Raw genomic sequence first — 19,114 nt, 5'->3', positions numbered from 1 at the left:
TATCCAAACTTTCCATTTTCAGTTTTGTTTAATATCAAATGCTAAATACTCGTTGCTAAAGTTTAAGATTCTGAATGCGCTAGCACTCTTTTTCTGCTGATTCAAAAAACAATCCGAATGAAATTTATGACGTCACCATAAAATGACAGGTTTTGACACTACACCAATATTTTTTCTTAATCGATTGCGTCAAAAGCATCAGGAACTTAATTTTGAAAATAGGGTATGAACAGCCCAGATTTTATTTGTATATCGTGTGTATATAATATTGCATAATCCAATGTATATTTTATTGTTTTCATTTTTATCATGGATAATAATTTACAATTGAGTGCTATATATGCTTGTTTTTTGTTAAATATAAAGTATAACTAGACTTAGTTTTAAGAAAATCTTTATTTTATTTTATTTTAGACGATGTGATAGATGTAATTTGTGACTTTGTTATTTTGGTATAGAGTGTTGAATTTATATCTGCTAATGCTTTTATATAAAGTGCAAGCAAGGGAAAAGTTCTAAATTTGATTCAGTTGCAGTCCATCATGTCGGCAAACAAAAAGCAAAACGCAGGCTTAACAAGCCTGCATAAAGTGATAATGGTTGGAAGTGGTGGTGTTGGCAAGTCCGCATTAACTTTGCAATTCATGTATGATGAGGTATGTTAAGCAGTCACTTGAACTTCTGATTACTATCAGTTTGTAATGTTGGTACAATTAAAAATGGTAAATTTGTTACTTTCTGATAGTTTGCTTATGCTTTGCTAGTATTATGTACAACTTGTTAAATCAAGATTTTTTTAACTTGAAGTAACTTTTGAAAAGATTCTGGCAAAATGCCTACATTGCCATTGACTCGGATAATTTAATGTGAGGCGCAAGTCCAAAAACAAGTTGGTCTTAAATCAAAGAGTCACAGTCAGTCAGTATACTGGAGGAAGGAATTTTACTAATACTGTATGTCGTAGTTAAGCAGTATAGGGAGTAAAAAATGCAAATTAATTATTTGATTATGATGGAGATGGCGGCTCTCATTATGTCACAATACAAAAATGATGTGCATGACTTTGGTATTTGGATAAGTATGAATAGAATGTTTCTCGTGGCCGACAAGCAATGCGTGTAATTAAAGCAAATCCGAGTGTATAACAGGAACATTTTGCTTTAAACAAGCTTGGGGCAGCTTGCCTTTAGTTTATTTGTACTGGTAATGTATGTACTAAGCCACAGCTCACCTAGGTCAGCTGTGGCTGTTGGGGAGAGCCTAGTCTGGTACCAGTAACTGCCGTAAAACAGAAATGCTTGACCAATACTGTGTTCTGTGACATTCCTATCCTGGAAATAACCATTATTTGCTACTAATCATCTAACTATGGAAATGTATTTCATTCTATACATGTTAGCTAGCATATGCCACTTCTACCGTATCTAATTCAAACCTCAGTCATCAAACGTATTGTTTTAACTCTGTGACGCGATAATGATGGCCGTCTTCATCATAAAAGAGGCCGTGTTTATGACATATTTTCGGTAATAACTGATTAACCATAATATATTATTAAAAATGTTTTTTCCGTTATACTTATTGACAGCAGATAGTTAGCCTTTGATTTAAGACCAACTTGTTCTTAGACTGCCCTCCCTTTAGGCTTCGGATACTTCCTGGTCATTTAATGGATTCATTAAGCCTCAAGTCAACAAGGTTTTACACTTTCACTATGTGTTGAAACGTTTTGAAAATTATGTAGCATTACAGTAACATCAATTTCAATGATGCAGTAAGCAAGAAACTGTGTATTAATATAATTGTTTTAACAAAATGGTTCCAACAGCCAGTTGGAACCAGAACGTTAGCTTGTTATATGTACCACATGGATATTGGATATATAATTGATTTTTTATGGTATTTCAAATTCCTGTGATGTTTTTAAATAGTTTTAGATCTACATAGCTACCACCTTAATACTATAACTGATTTGTTACACGCCATACTTCTTAAAATACGTTATCGAGTTACTATGTGCATGTGATTGGCATAGGCAGGCTTAAGAATTGTAACAGCAGTTTTAATTTAGTAGATTTCCCAGGGAACCTGTCAATCAATGCGTTGCAAATACCTTAATTACTTCAACTTAATATGCTTGTAACATAATATGCTTAATTGTGTATGTATGACTCCAAGCTTTTGTGTATTAAAGTTAAGTATTGTTATTGTTGTGAGCACTTGTTGAAAAGTATATTCATCTTGGACAATTGATTGCTTGATTGCAATTGTTAATTTGTCTATCAAAATTAGAGTGTTTATTTATTTCTTTCTAAGCTTAACAGTCAACAAATTATTTAGTTAGACCGATATACGAAAATAACATACTAAAATGGATAGCTTTGTCCAATGAAAGATATACATCACTAAAAACTTGTGTTAAGCCTAGCCAGGGTTTAGAATGTGGTTTAATCAGCATTTCATACTGGTAGTAGACCTGTACACCAAGATACAGTATCCGTATGTCATAGCGATTAACATTTATAAGAGTAAACATAAAATAGTTAACAAATCAATTGGTTGTTTTTGACACATGTCGTATAACATTTGTGAGATGATTTAAAAAAAGAAACAGCTCTGAAAAAGAGAAAGTAGGCAATGGGGACAAAGAGAAAAAAGTAAATGTGAAAGCAGCATTACTTAGGTTGGTTGAGATGCTAACTCGAAAAAAAATTTATGCTATAGCTTTTTGCATAATAATTTCATCACCTCCACCACGGATGTTATATTTTAAGAACTAAAAGAAGTATACTGCTTAGTTTTGTAACATACATATGACTTTTTGGATCAGTTATTGACCACAAAAAAGTGGCTAGCTAGTGTTAGGCGGAGCTAGACTGGGGGGAAATAATTATGGTTAACATTGGATTAGAAAATAGTGTCCGTTAAGGTAAATGGGTCATGTTTAGTGTGACTAAAGTACTAGGCCTGCACATAATTTAAGTAACTTATGTAAATATAATCTGCCTTTTTAATATATATATATATATATATATATATTTAAGTTGGATAAAAAAAAATAATTGTAGTAAACACTGTAATGGATAGTGAATAAATCACTGCTTTCTTGTCAATGTCATAAGGCAGTGGTTCCCAAGCAGTACATGCAGGACAGTAGGACCCAACAAACCTTGTCTATAAATTTTACTTTCTTTTGTAAAAGAACATAATTTAGCTCCAAACTTTAGTGAAATAATTTCTAGCATTGCTTTATTTCATAATGCATTCATTATTGAGTGAGAATTATGCATGAAGGTAAAACAGCAAGCAGATGTAAATTATAAAACATCGGTTCCACTTGACTGGCTTATTTTCATTTGATCATGGCGCCACAATGGGTAGCCGCATTAAAATTTGTTTGGGACATAAGGTGATGGCTGACAAGTTTGCTTGGTGATGGTATGCACTCACTGAGTGCTTTTCTGGTTCTTTAATTTTATCATGTATGATATTGTATATAACTTGCGTTTTTACTCTGAAAGCATGTTTGTAACAGCAAACTTAGATATGTTTAATTCTTCAGATTTCTAACAATATATTTGTTTTCTTATTTCGTTCAAAAATCGCTATGATCAAGGGCAAAAGTATTTTCGAGACTAGTTGGGTTTAATAAAATCATGTTCCAGCTTGCACTAATATTGTTTTGAGCAAGCTCATGGTACTTAAAAATTATTTCAGCTCTACCAACTCTTTGTTTTTATTTTATCTCAATCTTAGTTTGTGGAAGACTATGAACCCACAAAGGCAGACAGTTACCGCAAGAAAGTGGTGTTGGATGGTGAGGATGCTCAGATTGATATTCTAGACACTGCTGGACAGGAAGATTATGCTGCTATTCGTGATAACTATTTCAGAAGTGGGGAAGGTTTTCTCTGCGTGTTTTCTATCACGGATAGTTCATCTTTTGATGACACCCAAGACTTCAGGTTGTTTAACTAATTCATATCAACACTTCAAATGTTACCATTTCATAATCATTTCAGTTACAATATAAATTGTACTTCAAACTGTTGTGTTCAGTGCAATGTCAGCAGGAACGTTCATAATTTTGTTTAGAAATAAAACGAAAACTGACATGGTTCGGACCTTTGGACACATTTACACTATTGTCCATCTTCAAAGTAAATCATAATCAACATATCATAAATCTATGGAATGTTCATCATTTTTTTAATCCCATTTTCACAAAATTTTGTTAAACCTTTGAGATTTCTCCAAGTCGTCTGTCAATTAGTTTCAAAGCATGTGATAGCTCCTAATGTGTTGATTAGTTTTATTATAACAACAAATTTTTTAAGGCAGTGGCCATGTTACCAATTAAAGTGGTAAGTTCTGAGCATTTTTCTCACTTGATTGTTAGAGCTTTTTAAAGTCATTAAATACTAACCATAATTAACTCAAACCTTAATCTAGCCGTTATTAACAAAATTTAACTACCTAACGTGTTCATCCTAATCCAATTGCTAAAGTGCAAAACAACTTGATCTTATTTAAAGAAGCGCCATTTACTGAATAAACTGGAGAAAAAAATTTCACTTTCAGTGATTAAGATGATTATTGCCAAAAATATGTGTAAATTGGGGTTGTGGTGATATACTTATGGAGATTTTAGCCTGTTCCCAGGATTTCAAGTTACAACACTTATCAAAGGCCTTTTGATACCATTTTCAGCAAAGTGATGCTCCGTTGTGTATAGAGTCATCAATCGTGATAAACTTCCTTATTCTGAAATTGATAAACAAATGAAAAATTTTTGCTGCAAACCACATTTTTGTTTAATCTTTTTCCAGAGATCAAATTTTGCGAGTGAAAGGAGTAGATTCATCAACAGCTGGCAGCATTCCCTTTTTGCTTGTGGGTAATAAATCCGATCTTGAAAACAATAGACAGGTAACAACTTTTCTTTTGAGCAACGATGTCCAACTAAAGCGTTCAACAGGTCTAGAAATGACATCATTTTTTAATGAATACCACACACCAATAAACCTTGTGACCTACTTTGCTCTTATTGATTTCTCTGTATGGGTTTCTAAACTTAAGTGTATTTGCCTTGCAAAAGTGCATTGAATGTTACAGGTTAGCCAATCTGATGCACAGCAACTAGCAGAAAAAATGGGCGTCATGTATGTAGAGACATCAGCAAAAACTCGAAACAATGTTGACAAGGTTCGTGGTGATTTGTGTCAGTATTTCATTACCTATAACTTTATTGTCTTGGCATAGTCATTTCTTTCTTAAAGTTAGAGTTTTCAAACCTTGACAATAGAGGAATCAAAATTTATTAGTAAGCCTGACATGATTTCAATACTGTTTTAGTTAATGTTATCCACTGCATGGAAAGTGTGTTAAATTAAAGTTTTGAAGCAAGTTTAAAGATGTAGGAAGATTAATGTGTTGTGTTTGTTTGGTAATATCTTTGAAACAGCAAGTAAGCCAAAAACTGCTCAATCAAAACATCAAAAAAGCTACTGTAAGGCAGCATGCGATAACATAAAACTTGCTAACCCAACTTTGCAATGTTGGAAACATTTCACATGCCAAAAAGTGTATTAAATAGGATCCAACCTAAAGCACCTTATATCTTATCCCTACAAATTTTAGTAACTGTTAGGAAGCGATCATTATTCCCTCTGCTGTGCTGCTGTGTATGCATATTGCTGTCCTTGGTTTCGTTTTCAAAACGTACAAGCTCTGCCAGTATGCTTAGATGAGAAAAACTATAATTTTGATTTGTTTTTAGAGAAAAGTAAAACTATGTTTAATTTTTCATATTTCACTTGGTTTTCTTTCGATTTGTCACGTGTTTTCTTTAATTGTTTTGTGTTATGCTGGTTCTTGAATTTTAAGTGATGCATGATCTCATATTTTTATAGGCATTTTTTGATTTACTGAAATTAATCAAAGCTGAAAAGAACAAAAGTATTGAACAGCGGCCAGCAGATAATGGTGGTGAAAAAGTGGGCTGTTTGGCCCAGTGTAAAAAGCGGTGTATTGTATCTTAGGTAGTTAATTCTGTTGTCACTTGTTTTGTTGCATTATTACAACATGCTACAGTACATATACATGTGATCTCGAAGCATATGGGGTGCTAAAACGCTCTTAAATAAATGTTTTTTTGGTAGTAAAAATTGTAAATGTTTATAACTATTGTTTCTGCATGTGTAAATTTGTTGTATGAAACAAGCTCTATATGCTTAAATTCCTAATTTTTGTGCTGAAAGTAATATTTTTGCAGTAGTTGTTGAATATATGTTTTTATTTTTTGCATTTATTAACGCATGGATTCTTCCATTAATTAATAATAGTGTTACTTGTTTGAAACTTTTATTTGTCTTTTTGTTGAGGTCAATCTAATGTTTTTTTTGTTTTCCTAAGGAAATCAAAAAAAGGCTGATAATGTGCTGAAAATCCCTTGAATATGAAATGTCTGGGCAAACTAGATAGTTATAAAGCAAAACGTTCTATACTCTGTAGTGCAATTGTATAAATACTGGTTTGAGTTACCAGTATCGGCAGTATGTATGACAATTATGCTCATTGCACACTTACACATGTTAAAAATCACATTATAGAAGACTAGAAGTTGGCATATTGAAACTAGAATGATTGGCCAATCGATTAACATGTTTTCTAAAGTCAAATTAAACTTCCCAATACATATTTAGGCAATGGTGTTTCTCTAGGCTGTCTGAATCTACTTCTACTTTTTTGTAACGTTTTGGGGACGTATTAAGGCATGCTTCATAGACAATGATTTCAAGTAGTACTGCATGTTTAGATTTACCAGTTTTATGATGTTATATTATGTGACTTTATCATAAATACGTAACTGTCTTGGATATTCTAAACATGGAAGTTTAACATGTGTTGTTGTAACTGTCAAACGTTGTCATATAAAATGCATTGTGCCTTCTCATATCTTTTAAATTGCTCCTCCAAACATTCACTGGTTAGTACATTCCAAGGTTTTGAGTTTTAAACAGTTGGATAATAACTGCAATCACACATACCATATTTGTTTTCAAGCACACCCATACCCTCTCCAATATTTAACCCTCGTTTTACCAATTGCTTACAGGTTTTGATTAATGCAATGTGTTGTAAACTTATAACTATCCACAATGCACATCATTGTCCTATCAATACTTCATGACACTAATTGGCCTACTTCATTTCAACTTTTGAAGTATAAATATTTGTGTGAATCTCAATTATTTTATCAAATAAAAGGATTAAATAAAATAAACTTCATTTGTCTGCTTAGCTTTAGTATTGGTGATGATATCGCTTATTCTTATTTAGATAGAAACCCAATAATGAAGGCTTACCATTCCTTTTTTTGTAAAAAGCATTTAAAAAAATTATCAGGTCAAAAATATAAAAAAAATTATTTAGATGGGTTGTGGCATTTAAGGCTACTATGATACTGTTTATGTTTAAAATTTAATTGAAATCAATTATTACCATGTTAATTTGTATGACTGATTTATTTATTACCGATTTTCTTGCATGTTTTTTTTAATGATTGCATAAATTCTGTTTATCACCACATGAAGAGCATGATGAGGAAAGTAGAAAGCTATTGCTTAAATCGTATCCTTGCTTCAATCATTTTACACAGTGACTGTCTTTAGCAATTGCTTCATCATTTACATTACTTGTCAAATGTTTATCAAATCCTTGACAATTTGAAAAAGCTGTGCAAAGATAAAACCATTGTCCTTTAGGTCAGTGTTTACTGGCTTTCCAACCTTTGTTATACTTGTATAGATAAAATACTGTGTATTTTTTAAACAAATCAAAATCTTCGGTTTTAAGGACTTAATGTAAAAAGCGATTTTACAATCAGTTATGAAATGAAAGAAGCTTTATCTAGGTTGATAGAATGTAGAAACAGAAAGTGGGTGACTACATTTTAGGTTTATTCCTATTCCAGAATATAGTCCAAACCACCCAAACAGAACAAAATATAAGCTCGGTAATAGGGCTCTAATATTGAGGAATCATCACCCAGTTTAAGTCGTGTAAAGAGGTTTTCCTCACCCAAAAAAAGATTGGCATACCCTACCAAATAGCGATGAGATGTTATTGTTCTGTCGTATTTTTCACGATTGTAGCAGGCTATATATGGGAAATGCTTTTGGATTTATTTTTCACTCTGGAAAATAACGTCTCAAAATTAATCTATAGGGAATTCTTTAACTGAAATATTTATGTTTTCGTTCAAAAAGATGACCAATATGCATACTTAACGGAATTTTCGTGTAACAAAATTTGCCGGACACAATGCACTAAAGCAAAAAACTAATCACATTTGTTTTTTCAACGACGTAAAATTTTATAAAATAAGATTATATAAAGCAGGTCATATGTATGTGATTCTTCACAGAGAGTAAATATACTCAAAAAATAACCGTTTAGTTACTGACGCGATCCTATATTTCCCATTTTCATTTAAATATGCAAGATCAAATTTTATAAAGCACTGACAATGAACGAAATGGATAGATTTTGGTGTTTGCGAAATGAAAAGGTGGTGACTGGTAATCGTCATTGTGAGGTGAGTGCAAGGTCGTCAATTCGGGATAATATTCCAACTAGGTGTATGACGTGGCTGAACACAAAAACTGTGAAATGGAAAGTTAAGTCCCGCTTTCTTTATGCAACTAAATTGCTGCTTCGTTTTCAGGTGTTCTACGATTTAATGAGGATGATTAAACAGGAAAAAGCGAAAGCTGATGTTAGCGACGAGACAGTTGACAAAGCGAAAACCGGTTGTTCTTGCACTTTGTTTTGATAACTAAATTACTTAAATTTTTTCCAAACGTGTATATTAACTGAAGGTGTTCTAACCGTATGGTTATAGCTGTGCAAATAATCCAATGAAAATTAGACTAAAAAGTTCTGTAACTCAATGTACTGGTAAGAGCTACAGTAATGCTTCCTGTGTACATAGCTCACCAAAAAATTGCAGCTTGCTTGCAAGTGCATACGAGTTTTGAAGTTATTGGGTGTTGAAAATATTAGAGTTATGGAAAGAAGCCGGCCATAAAACGGTGTCCGTATACGCCAAGTTTGTTCGTGCACAATTGCATATTTCTATGTTAATTAACGTTATTTATGACAGATTACGGGAAGTCTGTTATATCTATTAATTTCCGTCGTACTATGCATTTCTTGTGGCATTAACTCTTCTCCAATGTTTTTATACGAACAAAACACGTTGTCTTTGTACAACTAGAAATTCATAGAATCCTTAAAACGAAATTTCTAAAATAATATTATGATCTTTTTTAATGTATCATTTACGTAACATTTGAAAAAGTGAGTTATGCGATTTACTTCCTTATGCAGTGCTCTTCCTGACTATTTCCTGTTTTTAGTTTTTTTATCGTCAATAAATATTGGAATTTTGCTTGTATGTGTTTTGTATTATACCATATCAAGTCAAGTCACATTGTAAATACAAGCAAAACTACTATTTTTGTTAGAAATTAATATAAAAATTGCTGAATTAGCTAAATATTTTACGCTAGACTCAGAGCTTATCGTGGAAATAAAACATTCAAGATTGGAAATGATAAACCATAGATATTACATTACACAAGATAGCAGTCTGTGTGGATTGCAGTGACGCGTGTCGCCTCTAGTGGCACTAGGACATGCAAACGTACTTGTTGCCTGAAAAGCGTTGCAGGATTTTGTGCCATGACGTCTGCGACTGCAAACATCAAGTAAATATAACAGCGTCGTGGAATATATATATATAGGAATTGCACATAATGGATACACATCGTCTTTTTATACGTAACTTAGGCAATTAATTTACACTGGGACCAAACAATTTTGGACTTATATATAACGGAAATTTTGCAAATTGACGAAGGTGAAATGCCGAAAAATTCAAATAAAATAGCATTGCTTAAAATCTTGTATCTTGTGCCTAAGAAAACAATATTGTGGCTTATTAAACTGAATCACTGACAGATATGTTTCGCTTAGGTGTTGGGCCAAGCCCAAATCGGTAAACGCAACATAAAAATGACGATGGCGTGTGGGCCGTTAAGATATAATTATTGTTTGTCCACAATTGAAAAACATTTTCAAATTTGCAACAGCTGACTGTTTTTCCCACAAAAGGCAACGTGCATTAGATTAATTTTAATTTTTCTGATAAGAAGAAGGCTACCTATAAATTTTAAAAATGAAATGTGTACAACAGTTATTAAGCCGCGTATTTTTTATATAAAATTTCGTTGCCAGGTAAAGCGGATGCAATAGGCAGCTGGCATTATTATTTGTGAATTTATTAAACGTATTCTACTGTACTATGTTATAGGAAGTAAGGAGTTACGGAATAGTTTTTCAGCATTTATAGGGATTGGTATTGCACATTACTGGCGATATTTAACATAAATTGCTAACTTATACAAAAATATGCAAATGCGATGCCAATGCAGAGCATTTGGTTCTTTAGTAACTCAATGGAGATAGCATTTTAAGCGCTGTACATCAACGTTTCTGCGGATTAATTAATTATCAATCGGTATAAAAAATAAAATATTTCGTAATTTCTCAGTTCCCTGGAATTAGTGTGATGCTGTGTAAATTTGCTTTGCCCAGTTTGTAATATATCAGTAGTATGGATGCACCCAATCGAACACAAACCCGACTATTACGCACGAATATTAAATATTTTTGCTAATCTTAGAAATCCGAATCCTACGGTTAGACTATACTATAGGCTATCCTTTATTTGACCATTCGCAAAGAAAACGACATTTTTGAGAAATACTTGTGTATATGCTAAAGATAGGTTGTCAGCTTTTAAACTTCTCACTTTGTGTAGTGGCAACTTAAAGTGAAGGGCTACTTCAAAAACAAGTTGGGCTTGAATCAAGAAGTGGTTGACAGTAAACATACTGACTTAATTTAAGGCTAACTTGTTTTTGGACTTGTCCCTCACTTTTAAGCTACTGTAGGTGAAGCTAAATAATTGAAAATTCGCTTATTTGAAATCCCTGTGTAGAATGAACGTGAACCTAGAATCCGGCAAGGTTTGTGCAGCTTTTTCCCACCATTCTGAAAAGAGACCCTCTTTTTTAAATTCTGAAGGTTGAGTAAAAGGCTCTACTCATCAAGGAGGTTTGCTGGTGCGGACAAAAGTGCAAAAACATTGAATTGTATTCGCATTCGACAAACCGTCGATCAGCGCAAATAGTCAAAAAACTTTTAATGTTTAGATACATTTAATTTTTACATGTGAACTTTTTGTCAATGTATAAGTTAGATTTCCGTGGAGTTTTAATGATAGGTACTTATCTCTTGGAATTATGACTGCAGGAGGTAGCCAACATTTCTGTAGTACAAAGTCATTTATAAATATATCCTTGCTCATAGTTGAAAGTAGCCTCGTTGACAATTTAGTGCCGTATTGCAAACAATAGGAAAAAATGTACTACCGAATATAGCCTACTTATGTATCAGAGTATGGAAGTGAAACTAGCTGCTAATCGTAATCAACTGTTTGCTGGTTAGTTATCTATATTAAAGCTCATCCCATATTTTAGTTTTTTTAGGCTTTAATTTTCCTGGCCGTGGCTGACCGTCTTCAGCTGTCGTTTGTGCTTTTGCTTCTTGGACACGCATTAAGTCTTGTAGCCTTCCAAGTTGGTTGCAGTCCATTTTTTCAGTGCAAGTGCATGTGTCGGCTTCACTTCTGATAAACTCGTCGCACTTTTCCTTTATGTTATTTGGCATTCTTTTGTCATTCTTGCATTGCCTGGTAACAAGTATATTCATTGTAAAACATACGTATAAGGCCACAATAAGTAACAAACGGAAATGATTTAAATTACTACTTTGCTTTTTGAGGAGAGTTAATGGTAGCCTAACTTGTTTGTTATTAACGCATTAGCAGCTGTTTGAACTGAGAACGTATATGGCGTAAGGAGGATATTGCAAAAAACGTTTGTAATTTAGTCTCAAGATAAAACTAAACAACCGGGTGTGTATTTTATGAAAAATGTAAATTCATAATTTGACCTTAGTAACAAACTTACTTGCAAAAACAGTGCATTTTGCACGCAGCCTGTGGATCACTTTCAGGACAATCGATATCTTCTGGACATTCTGGGCATTTACTATCCCTCGTGGTTAGCATCTTGTTACAGTTTTCGTTTAGTTCAGATGATTTCGTTCGACATTTACTGTAAAACATTTGTAAGATTGTTTTCAATTGTGAGTTTTCCACGATGACCAAGATATACAGTATAACAAATACAATATATGCTTACACTTGTTAGAGATACAGTTGGAAAAGTTGGATGCACACAGAGATTTCTCTCGAGCCTATTTCACGTTTGTTTAAGTAACTATTTCGCCCAGTGAGGAAGTTAAATAAGCTTAAAATCTGTTTGCGAGAAATCTCTGGGTAGATCTGTGTGTACGGTTTGGGAGTAATTTAATTAGGATATTGACCTATTGTATTTGGGTTCCTTGATCTATTCTGGCTTATGGTTAATGTTGAAATTACTGCTTGAAAGGTTCGGTCAGCCCACATCGAAAAAGTGACGGCTAATAGAAGGTTTGACGAATTAATTTCACATGAAACATTAATTTCCTTCTGTTAAGTCAACTTCAACAGAATAAAGGCTTTACATATAGTTGGAAAATTTTACCTACACAACGTTTGTTTTTATAACGTACATAACAGTGATGGAGGATCTTAGGCTACTTACTCGCACATGCATTGCATCTTGCACTTCAATGATTTTAGATTACTGGCATTCACAGGGTCAACTTTCCCCGCATCGATGGCGGGTTTTAGTTTTTCGTTTATAGAGTCAAGCTCTTGCCGTGACTGTACATCCTCAAGCATTTCATCTGCCATTTTGCTCACATCTGGACTATCTTCCGCCATCTAATACACAAAGCATCTGTTAACAATATTACTTTTAAGCATAAATTTAATTTAACCAAATTACTAGCCTAGTAGTGTAACATGCACTGTGGTCAAAATATAGGTACTGTAAAGCTAAGGCCTGCTAGCGCGCAAGTAACGGACAAAATAGAGGCGAATCCCCGAGACACGAGAATTTAAGGTTAAATGCAAACAAAAAGGAGTCCTATAGGAAATATTGCTGAAAGTACTGAAATAAGCTTACATTACTGTTATACTGGCAAATTTATGTACAACCTGTATAGTGTAGGCTACATATTGCATTGGTTGACCAGTTATAAAAGTGCACGTGGATTGTAAAAAGAAATATTTCCTAAAAAATGTCCATCCCAATGATAGAAATCCCCTTTCTTTGACCAGAAAATGGCACCTTGTACCAAGTTCCCAAGATACGTGATTACAGGAACAAATATGATCATAATAAGTATTCGTGCTGAACACCAATTGCATTGAAGATACAAGAAATTACGAACAAACGTATCTCTGCGACGTCTTGAACAGATGGCGTATAAAAAGAGTAAGAATATATCCCGAGTCTAGCGTAAAGCATTAAAAGTCGAATTGGTTGTGTATAGAAATGAAAACAAATGTAGCTCAATACCTTAGTAAATATTTCTATCTGCTCTGCTGTCGGACAAGTTGTATTGTCGCACGAACAGTCATCACTGGGTTGTCCAACCTTCTTGCAGTCATATTTTAGATGAGATGGAACAACGGATTTGCATTTGCTGTAGAAAAAATAAAAACATAAAAAACATTTGGTCAAAGTTACTTTTATTATGGATTATACGTAATCATAAATCCATCTTACGTGCAAAAACATGGAACTATGCAGTGGGATTTCTCCTTATATTGTTGGTATTGCTTCTTAGCTTCTGTGACCTCTGGTGGATCAAAATCGGCATCTTTTTCGCACTCAATCTTATCTAGGTCGCATTCACAGCTTGGTTCAATTCCATTATACAATGCGCATTTAAAATTGTCTGCAGGGAGATTATCCTTGCATTTTCTGAAAAAAAGATAAAATTGTTTAGCTACAGGCCTACCCTACGTATATGTGTGGTTTTTGTATATATGTAGATTCATACATTTTGAATTCGTTATGATTTCTAATTGATCTAATTAATGCAGCTGAAATATCGCAAGAAAAAATACTTTTGCGAATTACTGTTACACTCACGAACAATAGCAGCTGGTTGAGCATTTTGCTTGTCTCCATCTAACACAGAACTCATCAGTGCAGAAATCTGATGAGCATTCGTAGTCAGATTCTATTACAGGATGTCGATAACAGTTACCCGGATTTTTCTCACAACATGCACATGCGCAGTACGCAGTTTTCTATAAAATAAAACTGCTGTAAATTTTGAGAGTTATTTTGCCTTTCCGGCTCGAAGTAATCTTCATTTAGAATATAATTCATTGGCACACGTGACTGCCTGTCTGGTACCAAATCAAGTAGGGTGGGGACCGATTAAACCAATATTATTGGGCAAATACTAATGTTACTGCAAATTATAGGCTAATATTGTCAACTTGACATTGTTACTTAACGTTACTTTACTTAGTGCTACTCACCATAAGATTAGGAGTAGGTGCAGCCGCGTTGCACAAGTAGAATACTTCAGCAAACGCAAAAACTAGGAACAGGGATTTCATCCTGTATGATCAGATTAGAAATTATTGTAATCTATAGGTCAATACAATTCGATTATCGAAAGAGAACAGAAGTAGGTAACGTTTCGTTTGTCCTTCGTAAACAACAAGAAACACAAAAAAGATTCCTTTATGCTATACAGCAAAAGTCACTAAATCAAATAAACGGAATATGTTATAAAATTGCTCATCCAGTCAAGCTGAAATTCTTAGGCTATCTTTCACAACTTGGCTATACTAAACCGTTGAGCCTATATACTCTGATCTAAGCTGAGGAATAACACCACGATATTTAAGTACAGTCGACATTTTCACTACAAAGAGCACGCTTCAAATAATAATGATCAACGAATGTGTCGTTGTGTAGAAAAGCAAAATTGTCTGGTACCTTGGTGCAATTGTGTTACTGGCGTAATGCCGGAAGGCATAAAAGTTGCAACGTGGATGTTACTGACAGGGCTTCAGCTTGAAACCTCACTTCAAATGAAGAATTTACCTTGGTACCAGGAAGTGGCATGTGCTTTCACAAATCATTTGTTTGAACATCAGAAAACTTTCACACAAGGTACTCAAAAAACCACACAAGGTACTCAAAAAAATGACGTTGCATAATGACTAAGTATACCACCATATTTAAGCAGGCCAAATTAAGATGGGCAAGAAAAAAAGCAACAGTATTTCTCGCCACCTAGAAGTTAGTTACCGGTCTCCGCATGCTGATTACTTTTATTCAAAATTTGAAGCTGGTTACCGTTTTGTGTTTCGTTTTCGTTTTTTTTCATTTGCTTATGAGGTTGCTGGTATCAGGCGACCTATACTTACTTATTCATTTATTTATTCATAAAAAGCTTACACCAAGGATAAATGAGTAACCAGAAGGTGTACTGGGAAAAAATTTACGTTGGCGTATAACTCGAACTCGTTTCACAAAAGATAAATTTAAAATGTAAAAAGTAAATTTCTTTCCCAGCATGAATTTTCGTAAAGATCGCGATATACGACTAGATTTACAAAGAGGCGAATCTAAAGGGGAAAATCGTAATTACTACCATCTAAATATATTCACGTCGTATTTCAAACCAAGATATGGTACAAAACAGAATATGCAACTTACAAACGAAATTCCTAGCATTTTCGGGCCCAATGCTATCTTGTATAGAGTTTGTTAGGATTCTGGCAAGAAGTGACTATATTAGCCTACAGTCTCATAAAAACAATTTCATATACACGAGTGCAGAAAAGTTAATCACGTAATTACAATTGCACGCAAACAGACCCAACACAGTAGGGTTAGCACCTGTAACTAAACCTAAGTAACCTATTGTCTTTAGGCAGTGTAACTTTTAAATCGAAACGGGTTTGTAAATCAAGAGGATAAGTTTGCAAAATGTTGATCACATCTGTGAAAACAGTTGGGCAGCACGGTTTTTACAAATTCTTGGAAGTAGCACGTTTGACTTACGCGCAATTGAAATTTACCTTCTAGTTCTGTTAAAATTTTGCATCAAATAAACTTTAAATAAGAAAGAGGTCAAACAGACTATTTTCAAACGAGAATGGAAAAACAAAGCTAACTATATAAAATGTTGGAATAAAACCCAGTAAATTTATGCATGTCTAAGCGTTTACAACCAATGCAATAAAAATTTGAATGTGCACGTTATAAATGCGATAAGTTTCGTATATTTTGTCTTGTCCGAAACTCATGAAAGTTCATTCATTTACTCATTCATTCATTTTATTTTTCGCTATAATTGTGAAGGACGAAAATTCCAAATACCAAGTCACCACAAAGTGATAAATATTGCTATATACCTGCAATAAAGTAGCCTAGATCGTTGTTGTCGTAGTCCAGTATATTAAAATGAATCTTCAGAGCCATTGCGAAGAAAACCTTTGGTTACCATGATACATCTCCATTGACATCTATTCTACCATATACTGAAGTATTAGATATGATTATCTTAATGGATGTCCTATGATCAAGCTCAAGTCCAACACATTACTGGTATCTGTATACTGTATATAATATCGATAACACGATGTCTATTATCACACTATTTTTATCTAAATGCCAGAGTAGTTATCTATTGCAGATATCAAAAACACGTTCACCTAATTTAAAAGTAATATCTAGTAACTTAGTAATAGCGAATAGTGATTATGGTGATGTAATGTCATTTTCCTGTAAATGACCTTTGAGCTACAGTTATTAAAGTTTGCCGCTTTCTACTCAAATTACAGCTTTTTGTGTTACTATCATATGAAAGATGTTTACATAGCTACTTATATGATAACTTATATATACATATATACAGTATACAGTGTATCTTTATGGATCTATGTATTTTCTTGTCGTTTTGTCATCAATAATTTATGCTGGTGAACGTTAGCATGACCGGATAACATATTCGCTGTGGACGAATTCATTGAATGAATACAGTTGAAGTAAAACAATAGTATGACTGGAACGAGGTATTATATTGGACGTACGTTTACTTTTATAGTATTGGTACATGATTATGTACAGAATTAAGTTGAAAGGTAAGTATTATATTATTCTAAGCAAGGAAAACTTTCGGTAGCTGTGAAGCAAAGGTTTCAGCGCTTGTAAAAAGTAGCTTTAACCAATTAAATTATGAAACCCGAAAATTCAACATGTATATAGACTACTATTAACCTATAACTTGCATATAGATTAAACTTTATTTACTATTGCAAACTACTGTGAAATATCGCTAATGATGTTTTTTTGCTAACACCATAATCATCGTATAATAGTCGTTTCAATGAAAATATAAAAGCAGTCTTTGACGAAGAACGACTTCTCAAATTTCAAGCAACCTAGATCCTTTGCAAAGCATAGCAGATAATGAACAATGCAATTATAACAATTAGCTTTAAATACAATAAAATTATTCGATGCTGGTACAAAAGCGGTTTTAAATTTAAACGTTTAGAAATTTTCATTATGTTTGTTGCTTTATAATACGTCTGCTGCAATCATCCAAGTCACAGAATCTTCGTGCATTTTTAAATTATTATAGGTCTTGTGTAACAATACATTTAAGGTTTAATCATAAATTTATCAATATGCCACCCAAACCAATCGAGTTGTATACGAGTGAAAGTTTTTTGTCATCGGACAACCATGACGGCAAAATTCAGGTAAGCATGCATTTGAATAGTTGCAGTAGAGTTATAACTTGTATAGACCTGCAGTCTACAATCATGACTTTTTCTGCTTCTCTTACTTCGTGTATTGTTTCTTTTTTCTTTCATTTTTTTCTTTTTTACAGCCGTGCAGTAAACATAATAATCAATTAATCAACACAGATATCGGAATGAAATTCTGTATGTGGTTTTGTCAGCTTGTCTTTCCTGCAGTATCTTACCGTAAATGTTTCCGTTTATACTTATCTTTTTGTTATTTTTCTCTGTTTCTTCATCGTGCGCACGCATTTTTCACCAGATGTCGAAGTAAACAAGAACGTCATAACTATGACTGATAATTTCTTGTCCAAATAGTAAACGCATGTAAGAGAAATTTCCCAGATTTGCTAAAGAATTCGGCTCATTCTGCTAAATTTAAAGAGTAATATTTTTAACTATAGGCTACTATAATTTAATGTTCCAGATGTCTTCTTATCCTGACGCTGTCAACTTTCTGTTAAAAAGAAACTCTGATGAACACCAGAAATTGTTAGACAACATCTACAATGTTTACTTGACTGTAATTTGCTTGATATCGTTGTGCATCAGCATGGTTTTGTTATTTGTTGTATTGTTTTTGTGCAACAGAGTGGAAGCGTTGCGTCGATATTGGATTGTCAGCAACAATCGATTTAATGAAAATTTTTATGATGAAGTTTTCTGACATATATACTTATACTAAAGCAAGCTTTAAACATGGACGTCCACAAATTTCTGAAAAATATTTTTATTCAACAAACGATTTATAGAAACCGGTGTTAGTATTCAAAATTTATCGACATGGCTAGTTTTATCAATAAACATTAGTAGTAAGACTTCAAAAACATTTTTCTGTTTTTAAATAGTTTTTTTAAGTATTTCAGCATTCAATGTCTCGTCTAAATGATAATAAATTTGACCAAAACTTAACTGTTTGAGGTTGTTGGGTCGACCATCAAGCTTACCTGTTATGGTAAAGGTGACAGCTAGTGACAGTTGATAAAAAGGCAAAAATCCAAAAAGTGCTAAATTAAAACTATACTGATGGGGTAGGTTACGTATTATGCTGTTTTTTTTTAATTGCTTGTTTGCAATAGAGCATCCAAAAATGTCTATAAGAAATAAAGTATAAACCCAATGCAGCCTGTTTATAATAACTCGGCTAATACATAGTGCACTGAACGATTTCTTTTAGCGCATGCCATAATTGAGACCCAAATCTTCATTGAATAAACCAACAATTTTTTTATTTTATGTATATATGTT

General features: G+C 33.3%; 3 protein-coding genes across 4 annotated transcripts; 2 read left to right on the top strand and 1 right to left on the bottom strand.

The window, feature by feature from the left end:
* The first annotated feature begins 418 nt into the window (after window positions 1-418).
* LOC143451540 (ras-related protein O-RAL-like) lies at window positions 419-9,460 on the top strand. 2 transcript variants are annotated; one of them, XM_076952164.1, is made up of 5 exons: window positions 419-656; window positions 3,757-3,965; window positions 4,830-4,929; window positions 5,116-5,205; window positions 8,729-9,460. In XM_076952164.1, the coding sequence occupies exons 1-5, from the start codon at window positions 543-545 to the stop codon at window positions 8,834-8,836; spliced, it is 621 nt and encodes a 206-aa protein (XP_076808279.1). In that variant the 5' UTR covers window positions 419-542; the 3' UTR covers window positions 8,837-9,460. The 2 variants fall into 2 exon arrangements, with proteins under 2 accessions (XP_076808279.1, XP_076808278.1); XM_076952163.1 differs by lacking the exon at window positions 8,729-9,460 and adding an exon at window positions 5,913-7,915.
* Window positions 9,461-11,205: 1,745 nt separating this feature from the next.
* On the bottom strand, window positions 11,206-14,865 carry LOC143453139 (uncharacterized). The gene is made up of 7 exons (XM_076954302.1): window positions 14,579-14,865; window positions 14,181-14,341; window positions 13,812-14,009; window positions 13,602-13,728; window positions 12,780-12,961; window positions 12,102-12,248; window positions 11,206-11,821 (listed from the first exon to the last, which is right to left on the bottom strand). Exons 1-7 carry the CDS (start codon window positions 14,657-14,659, stop codon window positions 11,587-11,589), a joined length of 1,131 nt encoding a protein of 376 aa, XP_076810417.1. The 5' UTR covers window positions 14,660-14,865; the 3' UTR covers window positions 11,206-11,586.
* A 2,749-nt stretch (window positions 14,866-17,614) lies between these two features.
* On the top strand, window positions 17,615-18,778 carry LOC143452506 (uncharacterized). Its single transcript, XM_076953508.1, has 2 exons — window positions 17,615-17,824; window positions 18,294-18,778. The coding sequence occupies exons 1-2, from the start codon at window positions 17,750-17,752 to the stop codon at window positions 18,531-18,533; spliced, it is 315 nt and encodes a 104-aa protein (XP_076809623.1). The 5' UTR covers window positions 17,615-17,749; the 3' UTR covers window positions 18,534-18,778.
* Window positions 18,779-19,114: the final 336 nt, after the last annotated feature.

Source organism: Clavelina lepadiformis, chromosome 4, assembly GCF_947623445.1.
Source record: "Clavelina lepadiformis chromosome 4, kaClaLepa1.1, whole genome shotgun sequence".
In the NCBI taxonomy this organism is placed as follows: Eukaryota; Metazoa; Chordata; class Ascidiacea; order Aplousobranchia; family Clavelinidae; genus Clavelina; species Clavelina lepadiformis.
Note: the sequence above shows the minus strand (reverse complement) of the source record. Positions and strands in the feature narration are given on the sequence as shown.